This window comes from Ornithorhynchus anatinus, chromosome 5 (assembly GCF_004115215.2).
Source record: "Ornithorhynchus anatinus isolate Pmale09 chromosome 5, mOrnAna1.pri.v4, whole genome shotgun sequence".
Taxonomy (NCBI): Eukaryota; Metazoa; Chordata; class Mammalia; order Monotremata; family Ornithorhynchidae; genus Ornithorhynchus; species Ornithorhynchus anatinus.
The window spans coordinates 75699987-75714986 of NC_041732.1; the positions used below are offsets into that span (position 1 = coordinate 75699987).

A 15000-nucleotide genomic window follows, 5' to 3' on the forward strand; every position below is an offset into this window, starting at 1 on the left:
TCAGGGGCTTCTCAGGTCTGCCTGGGTCAAGCTAACAGCAATTGGATCAGCAGCAGGCCCAAGAATCCATGTTTCTGCCCAGGTCTAAGGATACCCTTCCTGGGAGCTCTCTGGTGCTGGGGAGCATAATACCAGTACAGCATGGCCTAGCGGATAGAGCATGGGACAGGGAGCCAGAAGGACCTAGGTTTAATCCCGGATCCTCCCCTCACCTGCTGTTTGGCCTTGGGCAAGTCACTTCACTTCTCTGTGCCTCAGTTACCTCATCTGTAAAATGCTGATTAAGACTGTGAGCTACATGTGGAATAGGGACTGTGTCCAACCTGATTATCTTGTGTCTACCCCAGTGTTTAGAGCAGTGAGTGACACCTAGTAAGCACATAAATACTATTTTTAAAAAAAGGGACCTCAGGCAGCTTGGGGCAGTAGCTCTTCTGGCCAGGAGATGGTGGCCTCCTGCCTCACTCGCTGCATCAAGGCCCCAAGGGCTCTGTGCCATCCCCAAGCCCCACTGTCCACCTGCCCAGACACATGGGTTTGGCCGCAAGCCCCTCAGGGTGGCAGTGAGGTAAAGGCTCAGGGAAGGGGGGAAAAAGTCTCTAATGCCCTTGGTCATTCAGGTGGATGCCCCAACACTGGGGACCCTGGGGTGGGCTGGGAGCAAAAGTTAGGATACTCAGTTCTAAAGACCCTATCCCTGGCTGAATGATGCACAATCCCCTCAAGTGCCAGCCTAGGGAAAATTAAAGGGGAAAAGGAGAATGAGCCTTTTCTCCATTCTACCTGGCCCAGACAGATGTATCCAATGGGTCTGAGGTGGAGGGACCTGGGAAGCTACGGGCAGGGTAAAATGAGGTACACAGGTGACAATGATTTAGGGAAAATGGACGGCACGCCACGAATTCGAGGTATCAAGCCACTGCTGGAAGAAAGTAGAACAGGTTGTAAGTAGGTTCGGGAAAAAGAAAAAGCTCTGGGATTGGGGTGTTCCCAAACTGGGAGAGAAGGTGCCCTCAGCCTTAGCTCCCACTATCTGCAGTCTCTTTGGTCACAGCCGCCGCAGCCCCAGTAGCGCAGGGTGGCTTAGTGGATAGAGCATGAGCCTGGGAGTCAGAAGATCATAGGTTCTGATCCTGGCTCCTCCATATGTCTGCTGTGTGACTCTGAGCAAGTCACTTCACTTCTCTGGGCCTCAGTTACCTCATCTGTAAAATGGGGTTTAAGAGTGTGAGCCCTGTGTAGGACAGGGACTCTGTCCAACCTGATTAACTTGTATCTACCCCAACACTTACAACAGTGCTTGGCACATAGTAAGAGCTCAACAAGTACCATAATTATTATTACCCCATGTTGCTCCATCCTGAGGTGGCAGGCCTGGATTTTTTTTCAGTGGGTGGATTGACCACGGGGCTGACTGAGGGTGGCGGAGGAGGGGGACTGGCAGGAGGGGGCTGACCGATGGGGGCTGGGGGGCCCCTGACTCAAGAGGGCTTTGCCTGTGTTCTGACTTCAAAGCAACTCTTTGCCCATCTCCCTCCATTTCTGCTGCTTGCTGCCACCTCCTGGACCTCTGCATTCACCCCCATGGACACTGTCACCACCGCCTGCTGACCCAGCCCAGGCAGCCCCTAGCCCTAGTCTGGGGTGAAACAGGATAAAGCAGAAAAGCCTGCCGGGCTCTTCCCCAGTCTTCCTTGCCCCACAACCATCATGGCCACTTGTCCAACAGTCCAGACAGTCCAGTGTTTTGTCGGCGCGTCCCTGGATAGGAGAGGTGTCCGCTATCGCCTAAGGGCCCACCCGTGGGCAACCTACCCACAAGAGGCCATGCTGCCCACTCCTGCTCCATCCATAGGGATGGACCCCTAAGCATAGACCCCGCCCCCACTATTCGCCGGCCAGCAAAGGGGAGGAGGAAGAGAGTCAAGCCCCGGCTGAGAGAAGAGCCCACGGCTAACCCTACCTTGTGCTTGGCCGGCATACGGGCACCGGGTGCCGGGCTGATCTCCTCTGTCAGGACCTTGACGGGCCGCACGGCCGGGGCCACCCTGCCGGGGATCCCCAAGCCCTTCATGGCTGCCCGGTAAGACTGGTTGCGCAAGTTCCGCTGCAGCTTGCCTCCCGAGTTCATGTCCAGGTCCAGGTCATCGTGGGAGAAGCTAGGGCCTGGTAGGAGTTTGGGGTTGCGGCGGGCAGCCTCCTTGCTCAGCTTGATCGAGGCGAAGCTCTGGTGCCGGGCTGGACCCTTGGGCTTACTGGCGACCGCCAGGGCCTTGGGGATCACCTGTTGCGTTCCCACTTTGAGTGCCGCTGGGCTCTCTGTGCTCAGGATGATCTGGTGGGGCTGGACCGGGGGGCGGGGCTCAGGCTGGAAGGCGGCGTTGTCTTGGGCTCTTTCCGGGGGTGGGTCCCCTGACGTGTCGAGGCATAGGCTGGAGTGGACCTGGTGGCCCAGGAGGCTGGACACCTCGTCCGACGAGCCACCCGAGCTCCTCTGGGCCATGTTGCTGCCGGAGGGTGAGGACCTAGGGGTGCAGGGGGTAACACAGAGATCAGGACACGGACTCATTCACCCTGGCCCGGAGATAAATCAATCAATCGCATTTATTAAGCAATTACTGTACTTTGGAGCAAACGGGTTTTGAAGCAAATTAAGCCAAGGTGGTCTTTGGAAGGCCAAATGATTCAACTTAGATTAGCATATTCTGGACACATCAACAGGAAAACTAATTCTCTGGAGAAGACACTAATGCTCGGAAAAGTCCAGGGAAAACATGGAAGAGGAAGACCAGCAGCTAGATGGACAGAAACCATAACAGCGATAATGGAAGAACCGCAAGCAAGCATACGGGTTATGGCAGAAGACAGGACGTTCTGGAGAAAATATATCCACAGAGTCGCTGTGAATCGGAAACAACTCGATGGCACTGGATAATAATAATAATTACCGTGTGCAGATCAGTGTACTCAGGGCTTGGGAGGGTACAATAAAACAGAGTTGGAAGACGAGTACCCTGCCCACGCAGAGCTTACGGTCTAGAGGGAGAGAAAGACATTTATATAGATACATTTCAGTTAGGACAGTGCTCTGCACACAGTAAGCACTCAATAAATATGACTGAATGTACATAAGTGCTGTAGGGCTGAATAAAGGGTGCAAATCCAAGTGCAAGGGAGATGCGGAGAGAAGCTGGAGAAGAGGAAATGAGAGCTTAGTCAGGGAGGGCCTCTCGGAGGAGATGTATTTTTAATAAGGTTTTGAAGGTGGTGAGAGTGAGATGGCGAGGTGAAATGATGAGGGGAAAATGGACTGCAGAGTTGGGGCTAATCACTGCAGTCTAGTCTTCCCAGCTGACCCCTGCTGGCCTCCCCTTATGGATCCATCATCATCACCTTCAGAAGTTTTCCTAGGTGCTCCTGTGGGCAGCATTTGGAACTGGGCACCCCTACAGGCAGCTCTCTCTTCTGGACAGCCTTGCCGGCAGCACTCTGAACTGAACACCCCGGCGGGCAACGCCCTGAACTGAACACCCGAGGACCTGCTTCAACTGAAGAAGGCTGGTCTTCTCATGGACACTGTGAAGCTCAACGTCTCTGAGGCCTGGCCCACCTTCTAGCAGCCATCGCAGCTGCGCCGGCCCCTCATTATTGGCATGGACCCTAGCTGCAGGGCCGTTACTGCTGCTTGGCTCTTCTTGTAGGGGAATGACACCAGTGGGCCTGAGGGAACCAATCGGCAATGACCTCCTCCCCCACTGGTCAACGGGGGGCCTCTCTGCCCCAGGATGGGGCAACCACTCTAATGGGCTGGAGCCAGGTCGGCCCATGGAGATGGATCTCACCTGGTGTTGTCTAGCCCTCCCTCAGCTAGCCACATTTCCCAGACAGGCTGGGGAAAACAAGGCACAGAGCCCCAGAATTGGGCCTTTAGATTCAGTGCCTCCTCAGAAGGGTGGACAAAGGCTGGAAACTCTACTCTGATCCCATTGATGGGAAGGGGCAGGGAGTCACTGGGCAGAGAAAAAACCAAGGCTCCCGCACCACCCAGTTTTCCCTTTTAAAGCCCTAAGGCCGGAAAACTGACTTATGTCTGCAACTCTCTCCCAAGTGCTCAATCCAGTGTCTTGCACTCCTTAGAGCCTCAACAGATATCACTGATGAACTAACTGATTCTCCTCCATGAATACGGGCCTGCCGTGAATCCTTTTTACATTAAACTCTTTTAAAACAAAACCCTCCAAACAAGGTTTTCTACTGTCCACATCACTCTCCGTGGAATTCAATCCACCTTGAAAATATTTCCAACTTCCCCATGCCCAAGTCTCCCCCAAACCTGGCTTCTGGGTCTGTTAAAATAGATTCGCCTGCCTTCCTATCAATCATATCATGTTGTGCATCTACTGTTGTGCAGAGCACTGCACTAAGCACTAGTAGAGCCTAGTAGAGTTAGAAGACTCGATCTCTGTTCTTGAGATGATCAGGGTCTATAGCAGGGCAGGTCTGCCCAGTTCAGCCAAATTGAAAACTCAATCCCTATTCCCACAGCTAGAACACAGACCAATCACACTGGAAGCTTCAGCTCGAGATCTGGGAAGAGAAACTGAGGGGATTCTTGGCCACTTCTTTCCTAATCAGTAATAATGGTGACTGTGTTAACACTTTTTTTGGCACCAAACACTGTGCTAAGCACTGAGGCTAATTCAAGAAAATCAAATCAGAGCCAGTTTCTGCCCAAAATGGGGCCAAGATCTAAAAGGGAGGGAGAGCAGATCTCTTATCTCTATTAGAAGAGTTGAGGGAACAGAGGCCCAGAGAGGTTAAATGGCTTTCCCTAGCTCACACAGCAGGCTAGTGGAAGAGCTGGGGTTAGAACTCAGGGCTCCCGACTATCAGTCCTATGTTCTTTCCCTTAAGCCATCTGCTTTTTCCAACTCTTTACTCAAGTGACGACGCTGCCTTTCTGGACGATGGTCTTTCCGGGATCGGACATCCAGGCTACCTGCTTCCCACCAGGACCATTCAGGAAATGCTGACTACCAGTCAGGCCAGGGAATGCACCTCACTAAGCGGTGGTCAGTTTCCAGAGTTGAGCATGGATTTATCACCCACAGGTGCCCCGGGAGCTTTCTAATCAGGGACGGGGCGGGGGGAGTACTAGAACTGGGCCCAGGCTCAGGACTTACTGGAGCCACCCCTGAAGGCCCGGGGCCAAACCGGAGAACTCATCCTGCCGGCTGGAAGAATGGGAGAAGTGGGAACGCGGCTGGCTCTGTCCCACCCCAACCCCAGGGTGGCCTCCCGTGCCCAAACCGCCCTCTGCGGGAGCTGATGGTGCCACTGGTGGCCGAGAAGCTACCTGGCACACTGCAGCCTGATTCTGTGCCCGCTGCCCAGGTGGGCCTGGAGCTCTGTCAGATCAAAGGCCGAGAAGCTCAGTTCAGAGCCAAGGCCCTCATCAAGAAAAGTCCATTTTGAAATGATTCAAGTCAGAACAGGAGATCAGGCACCTGTTGTTTTCCCGGTGCCCTGTGACAGTCCACCCTCGCTTTCACTCATTCCCACCTCAGAGTAATAAACTCCCTGAGGCAGCAGGGAAGAGGTGGGGCCACCCCCATGTACCGCATGTGGGGAGGAAAAGCAGGAGGCCCAGCTTCCAGTTCCCAGCTCCGCCACCATCAGGGCCTGGGAAAGTCGCTTAAGATTCTTTGGACCCTGGTTTTTCCCATCTATGAAATGGGAACACAGATGCCACAGATTGGGATTTTTGGAGGGTGCAGCCTACACAGATCCTGGCCAACAATGCCATCATTATTCTCAACCCTAATACATGTAGGCTCTGGGTCTCATGGGGGCTGGCAGGCAAGCTGGCACAATAAGCCCTGCGTGCTCTTGACATGGGGGTCAGATATTCAAGGCTGGGGCTTTGACTAAGAGCCTTCTGTTCCCAAATCTTCTCACAAACACGCGATTCTCACTGCTTCATCAGTGGGGAAATCTGAGGCACCAAAAGTCACCTGGCAGACTCAGATCCCATTTCAAACCCGTGACATCACTGGATCTGGGACATCAGAGGCTAAATCTAGATAGAAGCTATGGCCCAGGAAAGAGCACAGGGTAGGGAGCTAGGAGACCCAGGTCCTAGTCCCAGCTTTGCCACCGGTCTGCTGGGGGACCTTAAGAGAGTCACTTAACCTCTCTGAGCCTCAGTTTCCTCACCTATGAAATGGGAATACACACCTGCTCTGTGACTGTGAACTCTATGTGAGACCGGAGTGGACCTGATCTGATTATTTTGTCCCCTAGTGCTTAGTGCAGATGAATTAATAAACATCTTAAATACCCATTAAACCGGTAGCTGGAATAAGTGTATAGTAAGGTGCCTATATCTTGAGGAAAATACACTCATAAAGAGACCAGATTTTGATTTCACTCGCCATGACGGTTGAGCAAAAAAAAAGCATTTCAAGGTTCTGGTAATCTCCAGCTTGCTGAAACTTCACAGTCATCCCGCTGGGAGGGAGTAGGATTCCATGCCGAGGGGACAACGGGACACGATAGGCAGGTTGGGATTTCCCAGTTTCAGCTCCCCACGTCCCGCCGCTCCGCAGCTGCTCGGGTACCCAAGGGATAGGCCAGCTGCCAGGAAACAGCCACCGCCACATGGACCTGACCAGCAGGGTCTGAAGGGCTCTTTGGCCGGGCTCGGTCCCAGCAGCTTCAGAGAAAGCTGCCTGGTGAGAGCTAATCATGCCTGCTGGCTGCACAGCCAGAAGGAGGGGCTGCCTGTGGTGGCGGCCCAGAGCCCATTCTGAAAGCTGATCCCTGGCCAGGTGCGGTCTCTGCCCACCCAGGACCAGGCTCGTGATTTCGTTTAACAATGTTGGTATTTGTTAAGCGCTTACTACGTGCCGAGCACTGTTCTAAGCGCTAGGGTAGATACAGGGTAATCAGGTTGTCCCTCGTGAGGCTCACAGTCTTAATCCCCATTTTACAGATGAGGTCACTGAGGCACAGAGAAGTTAAGTGACTTGCCCACAGTCACACAGCTGACAAGTGGCAGAGCAAAGATTCGAACCCATGACCTCTAACTCCCAAGCCCGTGCTCTTTCCACTGAGCCACCCTGAACCTGCTTCCATTCTGCCCCGAGGAGGGCCTGGACCCCAGTGTTTGGAGTTGGGGGAGCCACTGCCAGCATCACTGGGGCTGAGAAATGATGATGATAACGTGAGCCCGTTGTTGGGTAGGGATCGTCTCTGTTACCGAATTGTACTTTCCAAGTGCTTAGTACAGTGCTCTGCACTCAGTAAGCGCTCAATAATTACGGTTGAATGAACGAAATACTGACAATAATAATGGCATTTTTTAAGCACTTACTTTGTGCCGGGCACTGTACTAAGCACTGGGGTGGAGCAGCATGGTGTACTGAATACAGTACGGGCCTGGGAGTCAGAAGGTCTGGGTTCTAGTACCAGGCTCTGGCACTTGTCTGCTGTGTGACCTTGGGCAAGTCACAATCTCTCATTATATTCTTACTGGATTATTGCATCAGCCTCCTCTCTGATCTCCCATCCTCCTGTCTCTCCCTGCTTCAGTCTATACTTCACTCTGCTGCCCAGATTATCTTTCTACAGAAACGCTCTGGGCATGTCACTCCCCTCCTCAAAAACCTCCAGTGGTTGCTTAACAACGTTGGCATGAAGCAAAAACTCTTCACTCTTGGCTTCAAAGCTCTCCATCCCCTTGCCTCCTCCTACCTCACCTCCTTTATCTCCTTCTAGAGCCCGTTAGTGGCTCCTCTGCCACTAACCTTCTCACTGTGCCTCATTCTAGCCTGTCCCGCCATCGACCCCTGGCCCGTGTCCTACCACTACCCTGGAATGCCCTCCCTCCTCACATCTGCCAAACTAACTCTCTTCCCCCCTTCAAAGCCCTACTGAGAACTCACCTCCTCCAGCAGGCCTTCCCAGACTGAGCCCTCCCTTTCCCTCTGCCCCTCCTCCCCTCCCCATCGCCCCTACTCCCTCCTTCCGCTCGCCCCTATTCCCTCCCTCTGCTCTACCCTCTTCCCTTCCCCACGGCACTTGTGTATATTTGTATATATTATTTATTACTCTATTTTATTAATGATGTGTATATATCTATAATTCTATTTATCTATTTTGATGGTATTAATGTCTGTCTACTTGTTTTGTTTTGTTGTCTGTCTCCCCCTTTTAGACTGTGAGTCCGTTGTTGCGCAGGGATTGTCTATCTGTTGCCAAATTGTACATTCCAAGCGCTTAGTACAGTGCTCTGCACACAGCAAGCACTCTACAAATACGATTGAATGAATGAATGAAAGTCACTTCACTTCTCTGGGTCTCAGTTACATCTGTAAAATGGGGATTGAGACTGTGAGCCCCATGTGGAAAAAGGACTGTGTCCAACTTGATTTGTTTGTATCCACCCCAGTGCTTAGTAAACACTTGGCATATAGTAAGCGCTTAACAAATACCGTAATTATTATTATTACTATTGTTACAAGCAAATTGGGACATTCCCTCATTTTCCTAGTCGTAGTAAGAGTATTAAGTGCTTTCTGGGTGCAGTGCACTTTAAGTGCTGAGGAAGAATACACAAGTGGGAATTAGACGTGGTCCTGGGACCTCCATCTGAGCAGGTGTCCCCAAAAACACACTTCAAGAAAACCAGCCAGAAAGCCCCTCACACCTGTGGGTGTCTCCATGCAGCAGCCAGAGACATCGACTCCAGAACCCACTTAGGAAATGCATGGCTGCCTTCATGCTCTTTTCACACAAGAGCAGTAGAGCCAAGTTACTCCCCGACCCGGCATTTACCCGGCTGACAGAGGTATCTTCACCAATCACAGCAAGAGGAATCCTGGCTATAGAAGTGGGGAGACTCAAAACAGCCACAGAATGATGGTAGATTAGACTGTAACCTCCTTGCAGGGAACAGGACATGTGGTTTTCCCAAGCATGTAGTAGAGTGCTTAATAAGGGAGTTATAATTATAATAATACCATTTACTGAGTGACTAGTCAATCAATCAATCAATGGCATTTACTGAGCACTTACAGTGTGCAGGGCACTATACAAAGCACTTGGGAAAGTACAATAAAACAGACTTTCAGTGAAAGGCACTGTACTGAGTGCTTGGGAAATACCAACAGAAGCACAAAATACAGCCACCGCCTAGAAGGAGTTTACACCTCTGATTGGGGAAGACTGACATAAAAATAGTTGGGCATCGAGAAGGCGCTCAATAAATACCATTGGTGGACTGATTGACTGAAATGGATGAGCAGCAAGCATCAAGTATAAAGCACATCCTTGCTCTCTCCTGCGAGCCAGCAGGGACAGTCACTGAACTAGAAGCTGTGACACATTCCCTGATGCCTCTGCCACCAAGGGTTATCAGATAACAATAAAATTCTCTCCAGCTCAGCAAACTGGTGCTGTGGTCATCCACCCCTTCCTCCTGGTTGTTGTCACTGTACTGTAATGGAAAAGTTTCCTTCTATAGTCATAGGGAAGAGAAGGCCATTCCCCAAGATCTCAGCAGCCAAAGGTTGAAGTCTACAATTAACATAAGATTGCCAGTCAGTCATTCAATTATATTTATTGAGCACTTACTGTGTGCAGTGCGCTGTATTAAGCACTGGGGAAAGTACAGTTCAGCACAATTCAGCCACTGTACGAGGGTCAGGAGATGCGGGTTCAAATCCAGCCACCGTCATTTGTGGGTCACTACTGCCTCCCTGGCCCCAGTTTCCCCCACCTGCATGAAGTGGGTTAGCGGCCTGCCTGCCTAACCAGGAGATGGGAGAACAAACAAAGCGATTCAGCAGCGGGCCAGGCAGGGCACTTACCCGACTCTCTACACTCCCACTTGCAGTGAAGAAACCAAACCCAAGATCCTACCTGGCCCCCCGGGGTGGTATTCAGAAGTAAGAACCAGTTTTGCAAAGTTCTCCTCCCAGGCATTAGATGGGCACCGCATGTTCAAGGCCATTACGGGATTAAGGAAGTACCCCACTGCCAGCTAGAAGCTTCCGCACGCTCACACAAATGCAAACACAAATACACACATAGAAACACAGACCCCTCCCATTATGGGAACTCATCCTGAGAAAGCAGAGGTACCCTCACATGACTCTGACTTGTTTCGGGCAGCCAGTGGGTATCCATTTCCCGAGGCGGTGGAGACGGAGAAGAAGTCTGCAGCCCCTATAGCTTAATGGGGTCTGGGTCAGGGAGCGGTTACGGACCTAGGATCCATTTTCGATGCCCCTTCTAATTATAATAATAATAATGATGATGATAATTTTGGTATTTGTTAAGCATTTATTCTGTGCCAAACACTGTAGTAAGTGCTGGAGTACATATAAGATAATCAGGTCAGACCCAATCCCTCTCCTACATGGACTCATAGTCTAGCAGGGAGGGAGACTACAGATGAGGAAACCAAAACCCAGAGAAGTTAATTGAAGGCACATCTACTCCTAGACCCTTCCCTGACTAAGCCCCCCTTTCCTCTTCTCCCACTCCCTTCTGCTTCCCAACTTGCTGTCTTTATTCATCCCCCCACCCAGCCCCACAGCATTTATGTACATATCTGTCATTTATTTATATCGATATCTGTGTTCCCCACTGTACGGCAAGCTTGCTGTGGGCAGGGAATGTGTCTGTTTTTGTTGTATTGTACTCTCCCAAGTGCTTAGTACAGTGCTCTGCACAAAGTAGGGGCTCAATTCCCTCTGCTCCTCCCCCTCTCCCTTCCCCTCCCCTCAGCACTGTGCTTGTCCGCTCAGTTGTACATATTTTTATTACCCTATTTACTTTATTAATGAGATGTACATCACCTTGATTCTATTTTTGCTTTGTTTTAATGAGATGTACATCCCCTTGATTCTATTTATTGCTATTGTTTTTGTCCGTCTGTCTCCCCGGATTAGACTGTAAACCCGTCAGTGGGCAGGGACTGTCTCTAGAGAAGCAGCGTGGCTCAGTGGAAAGAGGCCGGGCTTGGGAGTCAGGGGTCATGAGTTCGAATTTTCTACCACCCACCCTGCACGCTCCGCTCCTCTGCCACCCACCCTCTCGCCGTCCCTCGGTTTCGCCCATCCCGCCGTCGACCCTTGGGCCATGTCCTCCCACAGTCCTGGAACGCCCTCCCTCCTCACCTCCGCCAAACCGATTCTCTTCCCCTCTTCAAAACCCTACTTAAAACTCACCTCCTCCAAGAGGCCTTCCCAGACTGAGCTCCTCTTCTCCCTCTACTCCCTCTGCCACCCCCCCTTTACCTCTCCGCAGCTAAACCCTCTTTTTCCCCTTTTCTCTCTGCTCCTCCCCCTCTCCCTTCCCATCCCCACAGCACCGTACTCGTCTGCTCAACTGTATATATTTTCGTTACCCTATTTATTTTGTTAATGAATTGTACATCGCCTCGATTCTATTTAGTCGCCATCGGTTTTTACGAGACGTTCTTCCCCTCGACTCTATTTATCGCCATCGTTCTCGTCTGTCCGTCTCCCCCGATTAGACCGTAAGCCCGTCAAACGGCAGGGACTGTCTCTATCTGTTGCCAACTTGTTCATCCCAAGCGCTTAGTACAGTGCTCTGCACATAGTAAGCGCTCAATAAAGACTATTGAATGAATGAATTCCTGATCTGCCACTTGTCAGCTGTGTGACTGTGGGCAAGTCACTTCACTTCTCTGTGCCTCAGTTCCCTCATCTGCAGAATGGGGATAAAGACTGTGAGCCTCTCGTGGGACAACCTGATGACCCTGTACCTCCCCCAGCGCTTACAACAGTGCTCCGCACATAGTAAGCGCTTAACAAATACCAACATTATTATTATCTGTTGCCGATTTGTACATTCCAAGCGCTTAGTACAGTGTTCTGCACGTAGTAAACACTCAATAGATACTATTGAATGAATGAATAAATACGACTGAATGAATAAATTAAGTGACTTCCCCATGGTCACACAGCATGCATCAAACCTCAGGTTTTTTGACTCCAGGCTGTGCTGTCTCCACTAGGCCCCACTGCTTCACTTCCTGTACCTCACTTCTCAGCGTACCTTGAGCAAGATGCTGGAGAGGAGGTTTGGAATGGGGAGGATCCAGAAAGATGGACAGAGAACAGGATAACCCCAAACACCCCAGCGGGTAAAGGCCAGGCAGAACCCCACCCCCATCAAGGTCAAGAGTCAGTATCAAATAGAAAGGAAGCAGAGTGGCAGAAGATTCCCCAAGATCCGCTGCTGGGGACCAGGGCATAAGGAGACCCTGGGGTGAATTCAGGGATCTAGGATCACGCCCTGTTTTCTGACCGGCAGTGCTTCAGGGGTCAATATGTGTTTACCCCTGCTTCCATTTCATTTAATAATAATAATAATAATAGTGATATTTAAGTGCTTACTATGGGCCAACCACTGTTCTAAGCTCAGTGGTAGATACAAGGTAACCAGGTCGGACACAGTCCCTGTCCCACACGGGGCTCACATTCTCAATCCCCATTTTACAGATGAGGCACCGAGAAGTGAAGTGACTGGCCTAAGGTCACTGAGCGGACGAGTGGCGGCGCCGGCGGGGCAAACTTTAACCCTCTGCACTGGGAGGCTGTCCAGTTCTGGAGACAGCTCAGGGAGGGGAGGAGGCAGGCTGGCACCGCCAACCCGGTGGCAAGGCCTTTCTGGGGTCCGCCTTCTCTCTCTCCTGCTGCCGTTGCAGCTGCGGCCCCTTCACCGCTGGACAGGGAGGGCGAGGTGGGTGGGGAAGCAGAGAACGTGACGGAAAGGACAACTGGGACACGGAAACCCAAGGGCTCCTGCGTGCGGAGGGGAAGAAGGGGGTGGGGAGTGGGGGACAACTCCCAACGGGGATTCCCGGTGGGACAGGAGGTTTGGGAACGGGGGGGAGGGCGAGGAGGAAGAAACAGGGAAGAGGGGAGGGAAAGGGAAGGGAGGAGAGGGCTTATTTTGCAAGTAGCCCGACCGGTTTCACGGCTTCCCTGCCCCTTCCACCGTCTCCTCCCCTTCCCCCGAGAGTGCAAGCAGCCCCCCGCCCAGTGGCGGGGAAGGGAGCGGGAAGACCCTCCCTTCTCCTTCTCGGGGGATGGGGAGGGGAGGAGGGGAGCGCCCCCGCTCCCAAATTTGGCCTGAAGTTTGCAGGTGGGAGAGGCTGTAGCCCTCCCGGCGAAGCTGTGTCCAGCTCGCCCCACCGCCCCGTCCTACCTGGACAATCGTCACCGCTTCCCCGCAGCCGGCCGTCGGGCGGTGTGTGAGTGTGTCGTGAGGGTTGTGGGGGTGTGTGTGTGTGTGTCACTGGCCCTCCCTCGCTGCTTCCCTCCTACTTCCTGTCGTGCGGCCCCGGGCTCCGTCTGTCCTGTTTGCCACCCGGTGCGCATCCCTCCTTCCATCCTTCATTCATACAATCGTGCTTACTGAGCGCTCACTGTGTACTGAGTCCTCGGAAAGTACGACACAGCAATAAAGAGGGACAATCCCTGCCCGCAACGAGCTCACGGTCTAGAGGGAATAATCGGGCTATTTGTTAAGCGCTTACTAGGTGCCCAGCACCTTACTAAACGCTGAGGTGGATAGAGGCAAATCGGGTTGGACACAGTCCCTGTCCCACCTGGGACTCGGTCTCAATCCCCATTTTACAGATGAGGGAAATGAGGGGCAGTGAAGTGATTTGCCCAAGATCACGCACAGCGGCCGGGTGGCGGAGGCGGGATCAGAACCCAGGTCCTTCCGACTCCCAGGGCCGGGCTGTAGCCGCCAGGTCACGTCCATCCCTCCGACCCGTGACTGGGCGCTAGGCCGGTTCTCTGGGCCCCTCTCACAGCCAGGGCACCCCGTAGCCCTGCCAAGTGGCGGCGGGTGGGGAAGGGGAGAGGACGGAAGGAGAAAGGAGAGGGAAGGGGAGGGGAGGGGGAGAAGAGAGGGGACGGGGGAGAAGGGAGGGGAGAAGGAGAGGGGAGAAGAGGAGGGGAGAAGAGGAGGGGAGAAGAGGAGGGGAGAAGGAGAGGGGAGAAGAGGAGGGGAGAAGAGGGGGAGGGGGAGAAGAGGAGGGGAAGGGAAGAGGAGGGGAAGGGGAAAGGAGGGGAAAGGTGGGGAGAGGAGGGAAAAGGGGGGAAAGAAGGGGAAAGGGGGGAGAGAAAGGGAAAGGAGGGGAAGAGGGGAGAGGAGGGGAAAGGGGGGAAAGAAGGGGAAAGGGGGGAGAGAAAGGGAAAGGAGGGGAAGAGGGGAGAGGAGGGGAGGGGAAGGGGGAGAGAGGAGGGGAGGGGAAGGGGGGAGAGGAAGAGGGGGGAGGGGAAGGGGGGAGAGGAAGAAGGGGGAGGGGAAGGGTGGGAGAGAGTAAGGGCGGGGGGAGGAGCCGGCACCTGCGGCGCCCTGGGCTCACCTGGGTGGTGGGAAGGTTGGCCCCGGACCGGCCGGGGTGGGTGTCCCTCCCGCCGTACCTGTGTCCGTCCGTGCCCCTGCCCCCGCCTCCGGGTCCGGGTGCGGGTCCGGCGCCGACCGCGGCCCCTCCCCAGGCCAAAGTCCCCGCGGCGCCTCCTCCGGCCTCCCCGCCGGGGCCGGCGCCGGGGCCGGGGGTGGGGCCTGGCCGGGGGCGGGGCAGGGGCCGGGCAGGGCTCGGCTGGTCCCGCCCCAAACCCAGCGGGCCACCTGCCCCAGAGGGAGGCCGGAGTGGCCCCCAGCCCGCCCCGCCCCGGCGGGAGGTGATTGACCTGCCGGCGCCGCGGCCCCTCCGGATGGGACCCTGTCCGGCCTGAGAGCCCGGGACCCCTGGGGCCGGACCCCCAAACCTCGCCCGTGCCCCACCTTCCACTCCGCCCTCACTCCCTTCCTCTCTTGGATCCCCTTCCCTTCTTCCTTTCTTTTCCTTCTCTGGATCCGCCTTCCCCTCTTCGTTTCTTTTCCTTCTCTGGATCCCCTTCCCCTCCTCCTTTCTTTTCCTTCTCTGGAACCCCTTCCCCTCCT

At 53.6% G+C, this 15000-nt stretch overlaps 1 protein-coding gene across 2 annotated transcripts in view; it reads right to left on the reverse strand.

Annotated features, from left to right (window-relative positions):
* Window positions 1-14586, reverse strand: part of ARHGEF16 (Rho guanine nucleotide exchange factor 16) — a 49108-nt gene extending 34522 nt beyond the window's left edge. The window contains exons 1-2 of one of the 2 annotated variants that reach the window (XM_029064352.1): window positions 14478-14586; window positions 1964-2525 (exon numbers count right to left, since the gene is read on the reverse strand). In XM_029064352.1, the coding sequence (XP_028920185.1) occupies window positions 1964-2503 (540 nt within the window). In that variant the 5' untranslated portion in view covers window positions 2504-2525; window positions 14478-14586. Of the gene's footprint in view, window positions 1-1963; window positions 2526-14419 lie in introns of both variants that reach the window. The other variant, XM_029064351.1, reaches the window with a different exon arrangement.
* Between the last annotated feature and the right edge of the window lie 414 nt (window positions 14587-15000).